General features: G+C 35.5%; 1 protein-coding gene across 10 annotated transcripts in view; it reads left to right on the top strand.

Annotated features, from left to right (window-relative positions):
- The window catches only part of FCHO2 (FCH and mu domain containing endocytic adaptor 2), an 82623-nt gene that overhangs the window by 31942 nt on the left and 34175 nt on the right, over positions 1-16506 (top strand). For all 10 annotated transcript variants that reach the window (XM_064643051.1, XM_064643049.1, XM_064643048.1 and 7 more), the window contains exons 9-11: positions 7590-7634; positions 9324-9396; positions 11991-12015. In XM_064643051.1, the coding sequence (XP_064499121.1) occupies positions 7590-7634; positions 9324-9396; positions 11991-12015 (143 nt within the window). The remainder of the gene's footprint in view (positions 1-7589; positions 7635-9323; positions 9397-11990; positions 12016-16506) is intronic.

Below are 16506 nucleotides of genomic sequence, written 5' to 3'. Positions count from 1 at the left end.
CCTGAGACGAATAATGTTTCCTTTGATCCAGTGAACTGGGTGCAGGGCTGGAAGCCTAGTAACAGAATCAGGGTTAGAATTGATTGCTTGTTTAGTAGATGCTCCCTGGAAGTGCTACATGTGTTGATAGTGATAATAGTTGTTATTTCTGATGCCACTATCACCTCTACCTTTTTTTTTTTATATATATATATATATATATATGAATACTATTACCATGCTATAATTTTATCTTTTCAACATGATTTTTTTTTTTTTAAAAAGAAGGATTTGGTCAAACCTTCAGCGTCTCTAGAGGCTATATAGCAGCTAGGTTGATATATAGTCCTAAGGATGTAACAAAGAGCAGTTGAAAATTTGTTGTTGTAGTGGAACTGTATTTATAGGATTAGGTTAAAGGATATGGTTTTACCAATATTATTTCAATGTTTTCCCTCAGACTGACAGGTTAACAGGCTGGTTTTATTTTCTGTTCCTTATCCTCTTTTTGTAAAGAAGAGGTGACCAAATCCATAAACTAACATTTGCCTGTGACAGTCTGTTACTAGCATGATAGATATATCACATATATGTTATTTACCTCAAAGATAATAGCCATTCATCTTTAGTCTGCATTCCTACAAATAAGATATGCTTGAATTTGGTTCTGTTTCTTCTTTTTTATATGTAAAATAAGAAGTCCTTTCCCTGGGAAAAATAAAATTCTCTTTGTCATTTTATAAAATTACTTCTCATGTTTGGACAGGCAATAAAAATTGAAGTTAGTATTAGAAGCAGGGATGTTGAGACAATATATTTTGGCTTGCTGGCTTCTAAATTTGAAAGCTTGAAATTTTTTGCTAAACATGTCACAGGCTCAGATGATAGCAAGAAAAAGATTGCTTATATGTTTGTGTACCTACAAAATTGACCTTTGTGATGCAGCTTGACATCTAAACACTAAAAGCAGTCATTTGTTTTGACAGCAGAATTAATTGAGGCTAAAACAGTCGAAATTCCACTTGTATCAAGCTGTTCATTAGGAATTGCTGTCTGGCTTTAGTGCTGTCAGAAAAATAACCTGTTCTGCTATGATTAAATAGCAGAATGATGGTCGGTCCACTGAATTTGAGAGAGAGGTTGAATAAACTTTCTACTGCGGAAACAATTCAGAAGTGACACGCTGCAAGGGGGGTCAGAATGTGCATTGATATCCAGCTGAGCTGTCAATTGGCACTGAGCCAGGCACGCAAAGCTTTGCCATTTGGAGCAGCATGCGAAGCATATGCAGTTTAAAAAAAAATTATCCTGCTTTCATGCATGACTTACACTCAGAGACAAACTTGTGTTTTTATCAAAAACAAGAATATGATTTTTTATTGTAAATGTAACTACAGGTACAGATTTAGACAGTGCTTTTTAAAGCTTTTGCTTGAAACAGATATGTTAATGTTTATATGTGTGCATGCATGTGTGTAAACTGATTCCTCAGGTTGCAGGGAAGGGCAGTTTTGGAGGGGGAGTTGAGTGTCTGAATGCTTGCAGTTACTGAAAATTAAATGCAGTTAATACCAATGTAAGCTTTGGTGGGATAATGTTTCTTTCTGTCATGCATATGCCCCAAAAAACAGAAAGGAGACCATTTTCATAAGCAGATGCAAATGTAAAGCAGTTTTTATTTGATTTGTTGACTTCTTGATTTGTTTACCTTTTTAGCTCTGCAGGATTTTCCAGTTCATTAATATACTTACTGGGGGCACTTTTTCAGGGTATGACATAATATTATGTTTTCCTTCCTAGTAATAGTAATTGACTTTTGTATTTGACTTGTTTATTTAAGAATCCAAACAGTAAAACCTTTTTTTTCCTCTCTGTTGAGGAAAGTGCAAATTTTTTTATTGTTTTGACCTGAGCAAAACATTATCCCAGTGTCTCTCTCACACAGGTCTTGTATGAGAGTATTACAGATAGACTGGAAAACCTTTATCTAGATTTTACAGAGAGGTTTTCTAACTGTTTTTTGACTGTCCTCAAGATAATTAGTGTCACTGTAGATAAATTAAGAAGAAGGTATTAAATAGTAGTGTCTATAGGTGCCTTGTGTATACTCTGAAAATACTGTTCCCATGGATGTGGACTAAATATGTAGGAGATACAGTAATTTACAGTGCAATTACATTTTCTCCATTTGTCTTTCAATAAGAACAGTATCTCCTTATTGCTAGCCATATACTTTGCCTTTAGTGGCATGAAAGCTCACATATCACGTGCCACTTGTAACAAGAGAATACATATAGTTACTGAACAGTCTAGGAGATGCATCCTGAACTGCAGACTCACTGGTGCTTTACTTATGCCGGTGTCACTTATTGTAAGTTATGGGATTAACTAAAATGAAAATTTTCCATTTATTCAGATTACCTTTTGCCTTTTCTGTTAGAGCAAACCAAAGCTTCCTTATTTTCAAGAGCCTAAGGACTGACACAGTCCTGACATATTTGCTTCAGTCTCTTGTCAAATAGCAGCTGTCTGCCTTATGTATTTGTGAAACCACCATCCATTTGCCTTTTCTTTGTGACCTTATTTGTCCCAGCTGGTAGAATGCTGTGGCATTCAAAAACTCAGTGCAGCTTGCCTTGGAAAATGCTTTAGGGTGATGCTTGGTGGGAATGTTTACATACAGTTAGAGGAGCTTACTAATTTGTGATGCCTGCTCCTTTTGCAAAATACTAACTTTTCATTAGCATCCTGATAGCTAGGTATGTATTCTAAAGCAACTGAAATCCCACTAGATACTCAGATCTCTTTCTATTATAAAGGCTAACCTTCATTTATGCACCATATTTATTCTTTTTTTTCTGTTCTACAGTATCAAATACATGCAAGTCTATGTAGAGGTATTTGAGATGTTTAAGCTGTAGTTACCAATAATGTAACAGATCAATGTAACAACAGGCCAGACTTTAAAAGTTGTCTTGAGCCTAGAACTATCCATGCAACAGAAGGTTAAATCAGAGACTTTTGCAAGGATTGGACTGGATCTTCGCTATAACATTTTACTTACTCTGATGAGAGTCTTCAAATGTCTTTTTGATTTTTACAGTACTGCTTTAGTTTTAGTATTTGCTTTTGTGTTCATATGAATGCTTGAGAACAGTCTTCCTTCTCAATTCACGTTGTTTTCTTGTTATGAGAAAAAGAGCAAAGGAAATTTCAGTGCTTTGCCTGCAATACTGCTGAAGAGCATTAGTGTCAGCATTATCACCTGCATTGCAGTATGGCAACATCTAGATAGTCCTTTCAGTGCCTTGGGCTACCATGTGGCATGGACTGTGATAAGTCCTCAACTTCAGCTCTATTTCTGAAGTGTTTGAAGCAACAGCTTTTCTTTCTTTGGATGTTGCAATGGACAGTGAATCTGTTTACTTGCATCCGAAGTTAATACCAGCCCACTGGTAATTTTTAACTATAGCAGCTAATGATTAAGGAATCAGAAAGACAGACGTTATGGTGCTTCAGAGAAGAAAGCTTTCTGAGTTGAGTTGTTTGTTTGCATTTTTTCAAGTGCTAGTGCAGATGCTTTTATTTCCATATACACAAGGACAGTGGGCAAGGCAGAGGGAACTTCTTAAGAAACCATCTGAGTTCGTTATTGGTGCTATGCTCCCATAGTAGTATGTATGCCTAGGGGCTCTTGGCTGGCTAGGAGACTGCAACTGGTTCTAGCAGAGGACAGTGTGGTCACAACACACAATTCTTGCTGGGCATACAGTATTATTGCCTCTTTAGACACAAAGACATCTGTCCACAGGACACTCCAGCTGTTATGAAGGCTACTGAAAGCTCCTCACAGCTGCCCTGTTTTCTGAATTGGTTCACTATAGAGTGCCACATAAAATGTCTATATCTGTAATGTTATTTTGATTTAAAAATACTACACCAAAGGTAAAATATGGTACTTTTTATGGCAGGCATATAGGAAGCAGAACTGTTGGGAGGTCTGAAGGTACAGGAAAAAACTCTTAAAATTAAAAACTGCTAAAAATTTTACTCTGCTCTGCTCCATTCAACAGGCAAACTATGAATTTGCCCTTGATGTAAGCAAATAATGCAACGTGTTATATTGGTGGGGATTCATGTGATATCTGTGTGTTTCTGTACTAAGGATGAATGTGTATTCAAATTAAAGTTTATCAGGCTGTACGGCCAAGTCAGATATGGCAACGCACTTTCTGAACCCTTTCTAATAAAGAATGGTGTGAAACAAGGCTGCGTTCTCGCTCCTACCCTATTCACAGTCTTTTTCAGCATGATGCTCCAAAGGGCCACAGCAGACCTTGATGATCAGGACGGTATCTACATCCAATACCGTACTGATGGAAGCCTTTTCAACCTGAGGCGACTGAAGGCCCACACCAAGACCTTAAACCATCTTGTCCGGGAGCTGCTCTATGCTGATGATGCCGCCCTTGTCGCCCACACAGAAGCAGCTCTGCAGCTTTGCAGATGCTGCTGAGCTCTTTGGGCTGGAAGTCAGTTTAAAGAAGACAGAAGTTCTCCATCAACCTGCACCTCAGGAAGTCTTCCATCATCCCCATATCACCATTGGCCAATCAGAGCTCAAATCAGTCCAGCAGTTTAATTACCTTAGTAGCCTCATCTCCTCGGATGGTAAGATTGACGGAGAGATAGACGACAGGTTGGCAAAGGCATATAGTGCTTTTGGAAAGCTTCATAAAAGAGTTTGGCGAAATAAACACCTGAAGAAAAGTACCAAGATCAGTGTTTACAGAACCATAGTGCTGTCTACTCTTTTATATGGATCTGAATCATGGGTCATCTACCGCCACCACCTGCGACTCCTAGAACGCTTCCATCAACGCTGCCTTCGTACAGTCCTAAATATCCACTGGTCAGATTATGTGACCAATACATCTGTTCTAGAACAAGCAGCAGTCACAAGTATCGAGGCCATGTTACTGAGAATACAGCTGCGCTGGGCAGGGCACGTCTCAAGGGCACGTCTCCACAATCAAGGACCACCGCCTCCCTAAGATTCTGCTTTATGGTGAACTTGAAACCGGCTGCCGCAAGAGAGGAGCCCCGAAGAAAAGATACAAGGACTCCCTAAAACAACATCTCAGCCTGGGCCATATTGATCAACATAACTGGTTTACTCTGGCTTCCAATTGGGAGGTCTGGAGACACACCATCTATAACGCTGATGATGCTTTTGAGAAAGCACACAGGATCACTCTTGAGGAGAAAAGACAACGCAGAAAGAATCGTGCCTTGCAGAATATACCACCTAAGGAGTCTTTCTGCTGTGCCTTTTGCAATCGGACATGTCTATCTCGTATTGGCCTTTTTAGCCACCAACACGCCTGCAGCAAATGTGGGTAGAGCCCTTCCCAAATCTTTGTTCGTGAAGCCCAGCCATGACATGACATTATCAAGCTGTAAAAAACCCATGTTTAGAAGCAAGTGTTTTAGGCAAGTGTAATGGGCAAAACAGAGGAAGTTGAATGTGTTGTTGAAGAAATTCTTTACTTTCTGCTTATTTTAGAAGTGAAAATTAAAGATAGTGATCTGAATAAGGATGAACTATTACACAAGCCTTTAATATTTATTTTAATCCTTGGTGTAAAGGTCTTAATAGTCTGGGGATCAGTCTTAGTAGCTGGAAAGGGTAAAGGAAAAGATGGAATTCTGAAAAAGCTTGAGTAGTTTATTCCTCTAAAAATATGTTTAAATCTCAGTTGTTTACAGGTTTTTTTCCTTTTGTTTTGGGCATGAGTGTTTGTGGTTGGGTTGGCTTTTTTTATTTTCTTTTCCCAGGGAAATGGGAATATGTATAGAAGCAAGAAACAGAAGTAGCTGAATCATTTGCAAAGTGATGAAAAATGTGCTATCTGAAACATAGTGCTGAAGAAGTAATGGATTTGTTCTTCAGCTTCTGTATTTTATGGCATTTTTCTGAATTTCTTGCTTAGTATCTATTGAACAATAGAGTTTAAATTCGCAAAATAAAATGTTGATGAAATCAGTGTCGAGATGTAGACATGTACAGTTCTCTAAAACTGTTTTTCTGGATTTTTTTTTCTGTGTTTTGTTTTGCAAGATACCCAAGTTTGCTGATTTTTGGAGCATGGTGATTTGGGTTTACTGTGAATTTAGTGGAGAGCAAAGGCGAAGGGATTGGAAAACCAACTTAAAATGCCCATGTATTTACAATATGTAAGAGACTGAGAGAGCTGTTAGGAATTTGCATCTCGTCTTGTTATATTGAATAATTAGTCTTGCATTTGAAATTATTTAATAATTGAAATTTAAAGGGCTGTTGAGACTGCCATTTGAGATTTGTCTTTTCATATTCTGCTTTCAAGAGCATCATTTGGAGGCCAAACAATTTTATTATGATAAATGGGCTATTGATAGGTTCTAGTCCCAGATTCTCATCCTGTTGCTAGTTTTACAAGCACTGTTTTTACAGGTCTCCTTTTACTGACTGGGAAGTTTTTGCAGACATAGTCTTAGTTACAATAAATACAAGTCAATACTTTGAGCCTGCCTTAATTAAAGAAAAAAGTCATTAGAACTCTTTTTTTCCCCCTGTCTTATCTGTAGTATGTCTGTATATAAACTTGTGTGCATGCCCTCAAAATGATTACAGAAAGGTAAGTAAAAACCCCTGTAGCACAGTACTAGCATGCTAAACTTTTTCTTCTGTGGGTACAGCTGCAAACCACTCCAACATGGGTGGAGGAAAAGGTGCCTGCCTCCGTGAGCTCTCTGGTTTTTTTTGCACTTCCACAAGTCCTGGTATGATTCTGCCATTTCCTGAACAAGGTCCTATGGAAATTCAAGCTTTTTTCTGCACATTTTCTCCTTAAAGTGACTCTAATAAATTCTAGAAATGACCGAACTGAATGAATGAGGGTTAGGACATCGCTTTGCAATTGCAGTTGACAGTCACCTTGTGTCAACTGTAATTTAATGAATTTATTTAGATACAGAAATTAACTAGTGTTCGCTGCTTTTTTTTGGTCCTGTTGAGACTTAATGATTATTTTTTTTTAAAGTTTATCTCCTTTATTGCTGCGTTTAAGGTTCTATATGCCACTTTTAACTGTGTAGGTAATTGGCTGTGGAGAGGAAACACTAGAATTAGCAATGCAGATTTAGCAAAAGTGTGAATATCAAAATTAAGGCTATAGCTGTGCTTTTCTCCTTTTTTATTTTTCTTTATACAACTCTTGTTCATTAGAAGAGGATAAATGTAAAACCTTATGCTAATATTGCATTATAGATGCAATTTTGAATGAGAAGAAGACACCAGATAGATGTTTCATGTGGTTCTAATAGCATAGGTAATTGAATTGTATTTAGATGATGGGTACTAGTATTTCAATTTTTCAGTATGAAAGAGTCAAAATATTGCTTTAAATGTATGATTTTGTAGTCTCTTTGGCCACTGGCATGGTAATTGTGTTTTTCAGTTGCCACTTAAATTTTTAGTTAGATTATCTTGAGATTTTCAGGAAATATTAATAGTCATTAAAATAGATTAAATTTGACCTAATGTTTATCTTCATTGTCATTTCTTTAAGGCCCTATTGAATTCGAAGAATGCAACACATCCAGTGTAGTTGAAGGTGAGTTGCCAAGGCATAGTTATTTACATGAGAATGCTATGAGGCAAAGGGTACTCAGTGTGTGAATCTGTATAACTTTGAAGTGCTCCAGTAGTCTGAAAAGCAGTTTTCCTTTTGGGAAACAAAATACAGTGACAATAAGACTAATGCACAAATGTCAGAGAATTTGAGTGTTTATATCAAGTATATTTTGGCTAAACCCTGTCTTTGCAGAGGTTTGGATTTAATTCATTTATGGCTGTGTTGTAACTTAATTTACAAGTGTCAAAACATGGCCCAGGCTCTTCCCATTGTTACCATGTTAGTTATACCAAGTCTAATGTAGTGTTATGGTTGCAAAGTCTTTCTTTGTTGCCATTGCTTATTTTGCTTAGGGGATTGTTTTAAGTGATTAAGAACTGCTTTATGTCCATAAGCTATGTATTTACTTGTGAGACAGAGGAGTTGACAGTATAACTGTAGCATATAAAAACTTATAAGTTGCCAAAGTTGCAGCTGAGTCTTAAAATCTCTTGACTGAAGCAGAGAGCATCTGTATTCAGAAATTACTCTCGTACTTTGTTTGCCATTGTTTTGGGCTGCATAAGGCACAGAAAGAAAATAAAATAAAACCTGGACATTTAAAAATAATCTTGGAGCAACTGATGTGCCTCTGTATATATGACTGACTCTACAGCTAACTGATTTGAGAAGTTTTGAGTTATTGAACCCTGAAAATTTAAGAGAGGGGAGAGACTGCACTTACGCACTGTGTAACGTATTATTATGAAGGGGAATATAATAAAGTGCTTGAATTGTCAGTTGTTAAATTTTGGAAACCAAATTATTTCCACTATTCTGCTTAAAAGCATGCTCTCAGTAGTATCATACATTGAAACAAAATTATAGACTACAGTTGGATCAGATGCTTGCACGTAGTCATTTTGTTTGGCAGTCCACTTTGCTTAAGCAAACGCTGTAAGAAGCAGATGTGACAGTAAGTCTGATGGAATATTTAAATGTATTTTAATTTTAGTACATTAAATGGGAATGAAAGCAAACTTTTGTCAGTACTGTAGCTATATGTATCCAGTGCTAAAAACAGGAAAGAAACAACAGAGGGGAACCATGATTCCATACTCAGTGAGAACCAGTCTTAGAGCTGGCTACAGCACTGGGAAATCATGAGCTCAGCATCAGGTGGAAATCCAAGAAACAATCTCCTTTTTATAAGGACCAAGATCCTACTTTTGAGGAAAGACAGGGTCTTGCAGCTGCTCGGAACATGCGGAGAAATAACAACAGGATATTGAACTACAGTAGCTGGGGAAGGCAACGTTCTGTTTCTGTCCAAGTGCCTTGGCTATTCAGGATCGCCTGGACCGATAGCTCCTGTTGAGTTTCTTTGAGCAGAGTCCTGTTCCTCAAAATTGCCAGTGCACCTCTTGTCAATCAAAAAACCACAGTCTTCGCACCCAACTTGGAGATGCAAATCAGTTTTATAAGAACCTTGGTTATTAATGTGAACCGTATTTAGATTTTATTTTTTGATTGGTATGTTAATTAAAACAAATTGTAACAATGTTCCCTTAGTTTTGCTCCATACCTGTCTCCACTGTTAAATTTTTATAACAACTGAGGCCAATGTTTGACAGTACTAAACATGTATTTATCTCCTTGATCTTTAAATGAAAAGTGTTTGTTCTGTAGGAATAAAACCACGGAAGAGGAAGCCTTTTGGTTTATCAGGAATAATGAAAAAAGAAAAAGATACTGAATCTGTGTAAGTATATTTCCATATAAGCTGTGTCTTATATGAAAACTAGTAAAAGCATGGGAGTAAAAATCAGCTGATGTTTAACCGAAAAAAAACCGGGTTTATAACTGCAATTTAAAGGAATGCAATGAATATGAAAACATCATAGCTATTTAGAGTTTTTGTAACCAAGGATTTTAAGGAAATAACTTAAGTGTATTCATAGTAGTCTAGTCATGTTGCATTCTTTCCTGTGCGTAGGTAAATAGTTTTCCCTTCTCCTATATTTGAGTGTTGTAGATAATGTAATTTGCATGTGTACTCCTAACGAAATAGTAGCTCTGTGCATGGTAAAAGTACTGAATGCCCGTGTGTGCAGAATTGAAGCTTTCAGTTATTCTTCCATCAGAAGAATATATAGTATATAGTATTGAAGGAGAGAAAAATCTTTGAATGTTTTTGCAATACATCATGAGCACACTCCATGCTCAAAGACTGTCAATCTAGCACAGGACTGATATCCCAGATATACCTTTTGCCATATTCTTTGCATGTGCTCTGTCTGCCAGGAGTTAAACTTTCCAGAAAGTTAGTTTGAATAATAGTTCTGAGATGGATTGGTCACAGTGTCTGTATTAGTAATTACGGTTACTGTATTTCAGTGTATTTTTTTCACTTAACAGAAAATAGCTTAAAATTTGACAAACTTAGCAGTATAGAAATATTCTCAGAGGCAACATCTGCATACATACTTTTTAAAATTACTTTTAAAAAGTATTTTACCAGCCTTAGTTTTTTTTACATAATGCTGAAAAATTCATGACCTAAGAAAGCAAGTGCTAATACAATTTTATTTCTACAAAAATGAATAGATTCTGAGAGCAGAAAGAAAAAGCCATGATGGCATGATATCAACCTCTTTGTAACATGTGACATGGGCTTTTCCAGAAATTCTTGCATTATTCCATGACTTCTAAATGAACTAGAAAATTACAAATAAATGACATAGGATTCATTCTGCTTTTGTAAAATGCTCTAATACTTTTTTATGATCTCTTTAAAAATTTTATTACTTGTCTGTATTTTGTCTGGTTTCGTCTTCAGCTGATGATCCTGTTAAAGACTGCACATAATAAAACTATGTCAGCAGAAACTTCTCTGCACATAGAAGTCAAGTCCTCTCTTAGGCTCTTGTTTTATTAGTCTATATACTTGTTTAGTTTGTGTAGGGCTAGCTTTCCACATCTAGAAAAACTCTCATGATTAGCAGACTTTTCAGTTTATCAAGACAGTTTTTAAACTGTTGATGCCTGAACTGGTGGTGTGTCTAGTAATGCTTTTACATGGGGAAATACAGGGTGTATTCTGTTACATATTGCTATACAGTTTAGCCAAGGATTTCACTTCTTTTTCTAATCACTGCTTTGCATGATTTGATTGTTTTAGTTTTTATGTACAATTACTTTCATTCATTTGCCTCATATTTCACATTTCTCAATTTGTATTGGACTTCAGTCTGTCTTGTTTGAGTACATGCGCTTTTGAAACCATGTCTTCAGAGAAGCCTAAGACTTTTTAAGCAATAAAATAGCTTTCAGAATACCTCTATTGCTATGAATTCAGTTCAGCCAGCAGAGGGAGATAACATGTAAATCAACTAGAAACTTGGTAACATATGTCCTCTTTTATGTGAGGCCTCTGAGAGGAGATGAGATCCTTCATCTCGCTGTCAGTTCCTTAACAGGCTGTACTGCATTTCATATTAATGCTTCCATGTTAGCAAGTTTTTGTACCTGTTTTAATGCAATGTAGTAAAAACTGTGGTTTTTATATTTAACCTGTTTAGCTTTTCAGAGATGTTTTAGATTGCAATAAATTTTATTTTTTTTACACTTTTTTTCCTCTAACTGCATGTTTAGGATGTTCAGATTGATGATATAAAATCACTGTTGTTCAGTTACACCATCACTTAAGGCTTTATTTGTCAGGATGCAAATTAGAGAGGACTTGTATGGTACTTAAATATTCCTACACATTTCTTCAAAGTGCTTACTAGGAGGGTACTCAGTTATTTTTTTCAGCATCTTCTAGTACTTGACCACAACTGTGCTTGACAAACAGATACTAAGAATGAAATTCTAGAAGGGGAGGCTTTGAATTCCTCTAAGAATAGTCTTAATTTCTTTGGGAACTGGTTATTGTCCAAAATGTTTTGCAATTGTATATGGACTATTTCATTAGCGCTGATGACTTCCACTTGTTTCACACATCAGCTGTGGAGACCTGAATCTTAAAGTATATTCATCCAGAGTACAGTGTGGTAGTCATCACTTTCCTTAATACTTTTTTTTTTCCACCCACTAATATGTGATTTTGCTTTTTCATAATTTCTTTTGAGTTTTTCTTTCGCAGTATTTTGAGCATAAACTGTCAGCTATTATTTAAATTTCATTCAGTTGAATGTGGATTATTAAAGTAAAAATTACAATAGTCTGAGAGCCAAAGGGGTCAAAAGGCACTGTTTCAAATTAATTGAAAATATTAAAGAAAGTACTTATAACTGCATGAATAAAATAACCTGAGCATTTTACAATTGTAAATTTCCTTTTTTTTTTTAATAGGGAGTGTCCAGATGCAGACTCAGTTGTAAGTACTTATTTCTAAAATATATGCATATGCTGATATTAGCAAGCACTACAGTCTGATGAAATGTAATTTACATACAGTCCTTGAAATGCATTGTTTATCTGATAGAGGATTTAGTAGTTTCAAAGCATACTTAAAGTGTTAATTTTGCTCAGTAGGTAATCTTCAGCAGTATATACAAAGGTGTCAGTTACATTCAAGTACGTTTTGAGTACGATAACATTTTGAGTAACATTTTTGTTGCCTAATAATTTTAGGTTTTAAGCAAGGTCTTTTTACTGCAAGTATATGTTACTTTATTCTTCAAGTTAATAATTTAAATTCCTTGGTTAATAGATTTTAAGTAAGAAAAAAGTTTGGGTTATTGTGGACCTAACTTTGTGTTACCATATTCCTCTTCTTACCACTGCTTCCTTTGAGAAATCCTTCTAGTATTGACGGGGTTCTGCTTTACCACTGGCAACAGTGTAGGAATATACCCTTTAAAACATGGCTTTAAATGCAGTATGTCTAGATGCACTTTATTAGTGGTCTGCTTTTCATTGGTGTTAGTTTGATAGGTCTTACAATTTTATTTAATAAATTTCGATAAGTAACAGTTGCAAATTAAATTGGTATGTTAATTATTTTTTTATTTCCTTAATTGAATATTTTTATTTAAACATGTATGTTCTCTTGAATTAATGTGCAGCAGATATTGTAGCTCCCTATAGCTATAGTAGGCAAAAATCAACAGAATAATTTAGTGATTTTCTGGAGACTAATTTGTTTTCCAGTTCATTTATTTAGATGCCAATTATATTATACAATTTAGGTTTTAAAGTTCACTGTTTTGTGGATTTTCTTCTTTGTATTTAATAACTGGGAGGTTTTAGTAGCTAATATTAAAACTTCTTTTGAGAAACTGAAGTTTCTGAAACATCTACTGGAACCATTCTTCTAAACAGGGAAAAGTTAAGTTTTGCCACATAACAAAACTATATACCTAAGAACAGCTGTGTAATCCTCATCAAGACAGTTATTTTATACTGTGCAGTCATCTTGACTTAGAGCAAATTTCTTTTTTTGGGTACATTTAAAATAAAGTAACTTTGGAGTTGTCCTTACAATTATCAGGCTTTCCATGGAAGTAATATCGTTTGACGGTTCAGGTTGAGTCACTGGAGTGAACTGCAACTGGGTTTGACTTGCAGTGTTTATTTTCTTCTTTACTTATTTTGATCTCCACATTTATTGAAAATAATTAGTTAAAAAATTCAGCTGTAAGTCGTTTTGACATTCTTTCTGGCTGCACTACATATGATCACCTAAGTTAATTATTCTGTCTAGATATATTTCATTTTTTGAAAGAGAGAACTAATTTTCGTTGTGTTTATCAATAAAAACAGATGCTTTTGTTGTATTTTCCTTTTTTTTTCCCTGCCCAATATTTTATGACTGTATTTGGAATTTAAAGTTCAGTCTCTGATTTCTTCTTGCTTTTTACAAGCAATAGTATTATTCTGAATATGGTGTTAGAATGCTTTAATAAACAGACACCATTACGGTAATTTTTGTGAAAACACGGTGCAGCATACCACATATGAGATTTCATTTCACCCCTTACAAACAAGCACCCCAGAGTGCTTTTATGTTTTGTGGTTGGAGTCCTCTTCTGGAACATCTCATTTCAAATGTTTTTCATTTTTCTTGACTTTCGCTTTTAGATTTCTTTTCTGTTTAATTTTTCAAACTTCATCTAAATAATCATAGCCATCTATATTATTATCTCTATGAGGATTTGTTTTGTATGGAACTTTGCAATAAATTACACACTTCAAGAAATAGAACTTGAAAAAGTATTATTGAAAAAAATTTAAAGCAATTATAATTTTTGTTTGATTGCTAGGAAGTGCTGAGGACCAGACCTCAGAAAATTCAAGTTAAGATGTCCCAGTTACAATTTTGGTCAGTCACAGAAAATCTGTCTGGCTTATATATGATTAACATAATCAATTTTTTTTAAAGGTGGCTTTTATTTGTCAAGCATTTTAATTGTGTGAAAGGACTGTCAGAGGTAACCATTCAACAATTATTTATAACTGTAGGCACTGAGGTAAATACATTGAAATTTTAAAAGTTAAGAGTTCAGTAATAACTGACTTCAATACATTGTCTGCCAGTTCTACGTGTACTGTGCATCTTTGAATGCACAGTGTATACCATTATGGCCTTCTCACTAGTCCAAAATGTATAATGCAGTGTGTTTGAATTTGTATTCTCTGTTTCCAAAAAACAAAACAGTGAGACATCCTAAAAAATGTCTTTTGTCCAAAAGTGGAAGTTCTCAAATTTATCTGTGGCAAGCCACTTATGCTCATCCTTTTTGTAGCTGCCAGGTTATATATATTGGAAAATAAATTAATGAAATATTAATTCCTCTAAGTATTTTTGTTGTAACTGCCGTAAGTTTTCATGTGCTCATGAGTAGGAAGGTAGATGTGAACTGAGAACTGTTTTTTGTTAAAAAGGTTGACCACTTCAATAAGGAATCTCAGTTTAAATATAGGTGACAGTATCTCTTGAGATTTAAAACTTCTGGGTTTTTATATGTCAACCTACACATGTAACTTCCATTAAGCTAAGCCTTAGAAAATTAACAGTGTGAGCACTAGAAAGAGATAGCAGCTGAAGTCTGGCTCTGTATGTGGGTTTTGCCTAGAAAGTTTTTCTAAAGGATGAACTAATTGTCTTGTTTCCCATGGGTTTGCCATATCTCAAGGGATGGTCTCTAGGAAGATAGGAGCTCTAAAAGAAACTTCTATTTCGGGGAAGCATTTACAATGTTCCACTTGTGTCCAGTAAGATCTGAATTGGAATTGCAACCCTTCTCTTGGTTGGGATACTTGCTGATCTCCTTCTTCTACTTGACTGCATATTTTCATGAAGAGTGTAGTAATGTAATTATCTTTGAGTTCTCTGTTCTGTCTGTCAAATCCATTTGAAATTGTCCAGTAAGTTTGAAAGTAATTAACAGGGGAGTCACAGATGTACAGAACATAATGCTTAAAGTTTTCTTCATGGGAAAGTGAAATGCAAACATATATCAAGGCATACAAGACTATTCATTAACCTCTTCACATATGAGTGTAGCATAACTACAGTTATATAGAATTATAGACTGTTTTTATTGCTTTGGAACCACCAAATTTTAATAAGGGGAACACAAGTGTATTTAGTGAAATTCATATGCTTTTCTTTCTTTGCGTTTTACAATGTTTCGTTCTGGCATATTTTGAATAGCTACCATTAATATAGAGTACAAGGCTTTCTAGTTACAGCACAGGATCAGGGGCACTTTGAATACCTGTTTTTCTTTCTTTCTGCATTTCTAACAATGGGAGAAACTGATTGTCTACTCTCTTCTTCTGTGTCTGTTGGCTTAATAGGCACCCTAAGGAGAGGAGGCCAATAATATGCCTCCGTCTTAACCTAAGGATATGCCAGAGTCAAATTTACATCTCAAATATGTCAAAAGTGGAGAGGCTTTTTGTTCTCTTGTTGCAGCCTATGAGCTTCAGCTGCTTACTTTGAATCCACCTCAGTCCTCATCTGGATTACAGGAAGTTGAGTTGTGGCATAAAAAAACCAGTGAGCTGTTCAGCTGTGCCGTATCGTGAAGCATACCTTGAGAAAAACTTGATAAGGAGCTCTCATAACCACTTAGTTATCCCAGGACAAGACAAAATGGAAAGAAATCAAGCTGAAGCATAGTGAAGGTTCTTCACTTCTTGACTAATGACCCACCTGTAGGCAGCACTAGTGTTGCAGACAAAGGGCCAAATAAAGTAGCTACACTGCAGTATGCTCCTCATATTTCTTTCTTGTCCTTTGTATGCAGCCCAGAGATATTAATGACTGGGTAATGGTGTGACTTCTTCCATTGCTTTTGGGTGACAGGTGGGACAGAGCAAGGAAATTAAAGTATTCACCAAAACTAAAAAAATATGTTTTGTCAATAGAATGCTTAGTTCTCAAGCTGTTTATGCAGGCAATTTTTCTTTTATTTACTGAGGTCTTGTTTTATTTCTTTGAAAATTTATTCACCCCAGAAAGCTCACAGAAGACAAAGACAGAGTTATAGGACTTAAGTTTTAGTGTATGTTTAAAGCTATATAAGACCTCAGTTAATGTGTTATGTTACATCTACAAACACAGGGAAAACTCTGTGTCTTTTATAGCTACATATTTAATTGTTTAATAGAATATCAGAGAATGTGAAACCTTCAAATCACATGCATATTGAACTTTTTTTTTTTTAACTGCAAAGACTACTACACATGTTTGTTTAGGGGGCTAAACCAGACCTTAATCCCATCATATTAATAACTACACTTACCAAAGGCCAAAGTTTACCAAGATCATCATCTTATGTGTTGAAGTTTATAAATGACACAGGTATACATGAAGGTTGTGGACTTCACCTCTGATCAGCAGCGTAGGCAAATCAGG

Source organism: Pseudopipra pipra, chromosome Z (assembly GCF_036250125.1).
Source record: "Pseudopipra pipra isolate bDixPip1 chromosome Z, bDixPip1.hap1, whole genome shotgun sequence".
NCBI classification, from domain to species: domain Eukaryota; kingdom Metazoa; phylum Chordata; class Aves; order Passeriformes; family Pipridae; genus Pseudopipra; species Pseudopipra pipra.
This window is presented reverse-complemented; position numbering and strand designations above follow the sequence as displayed.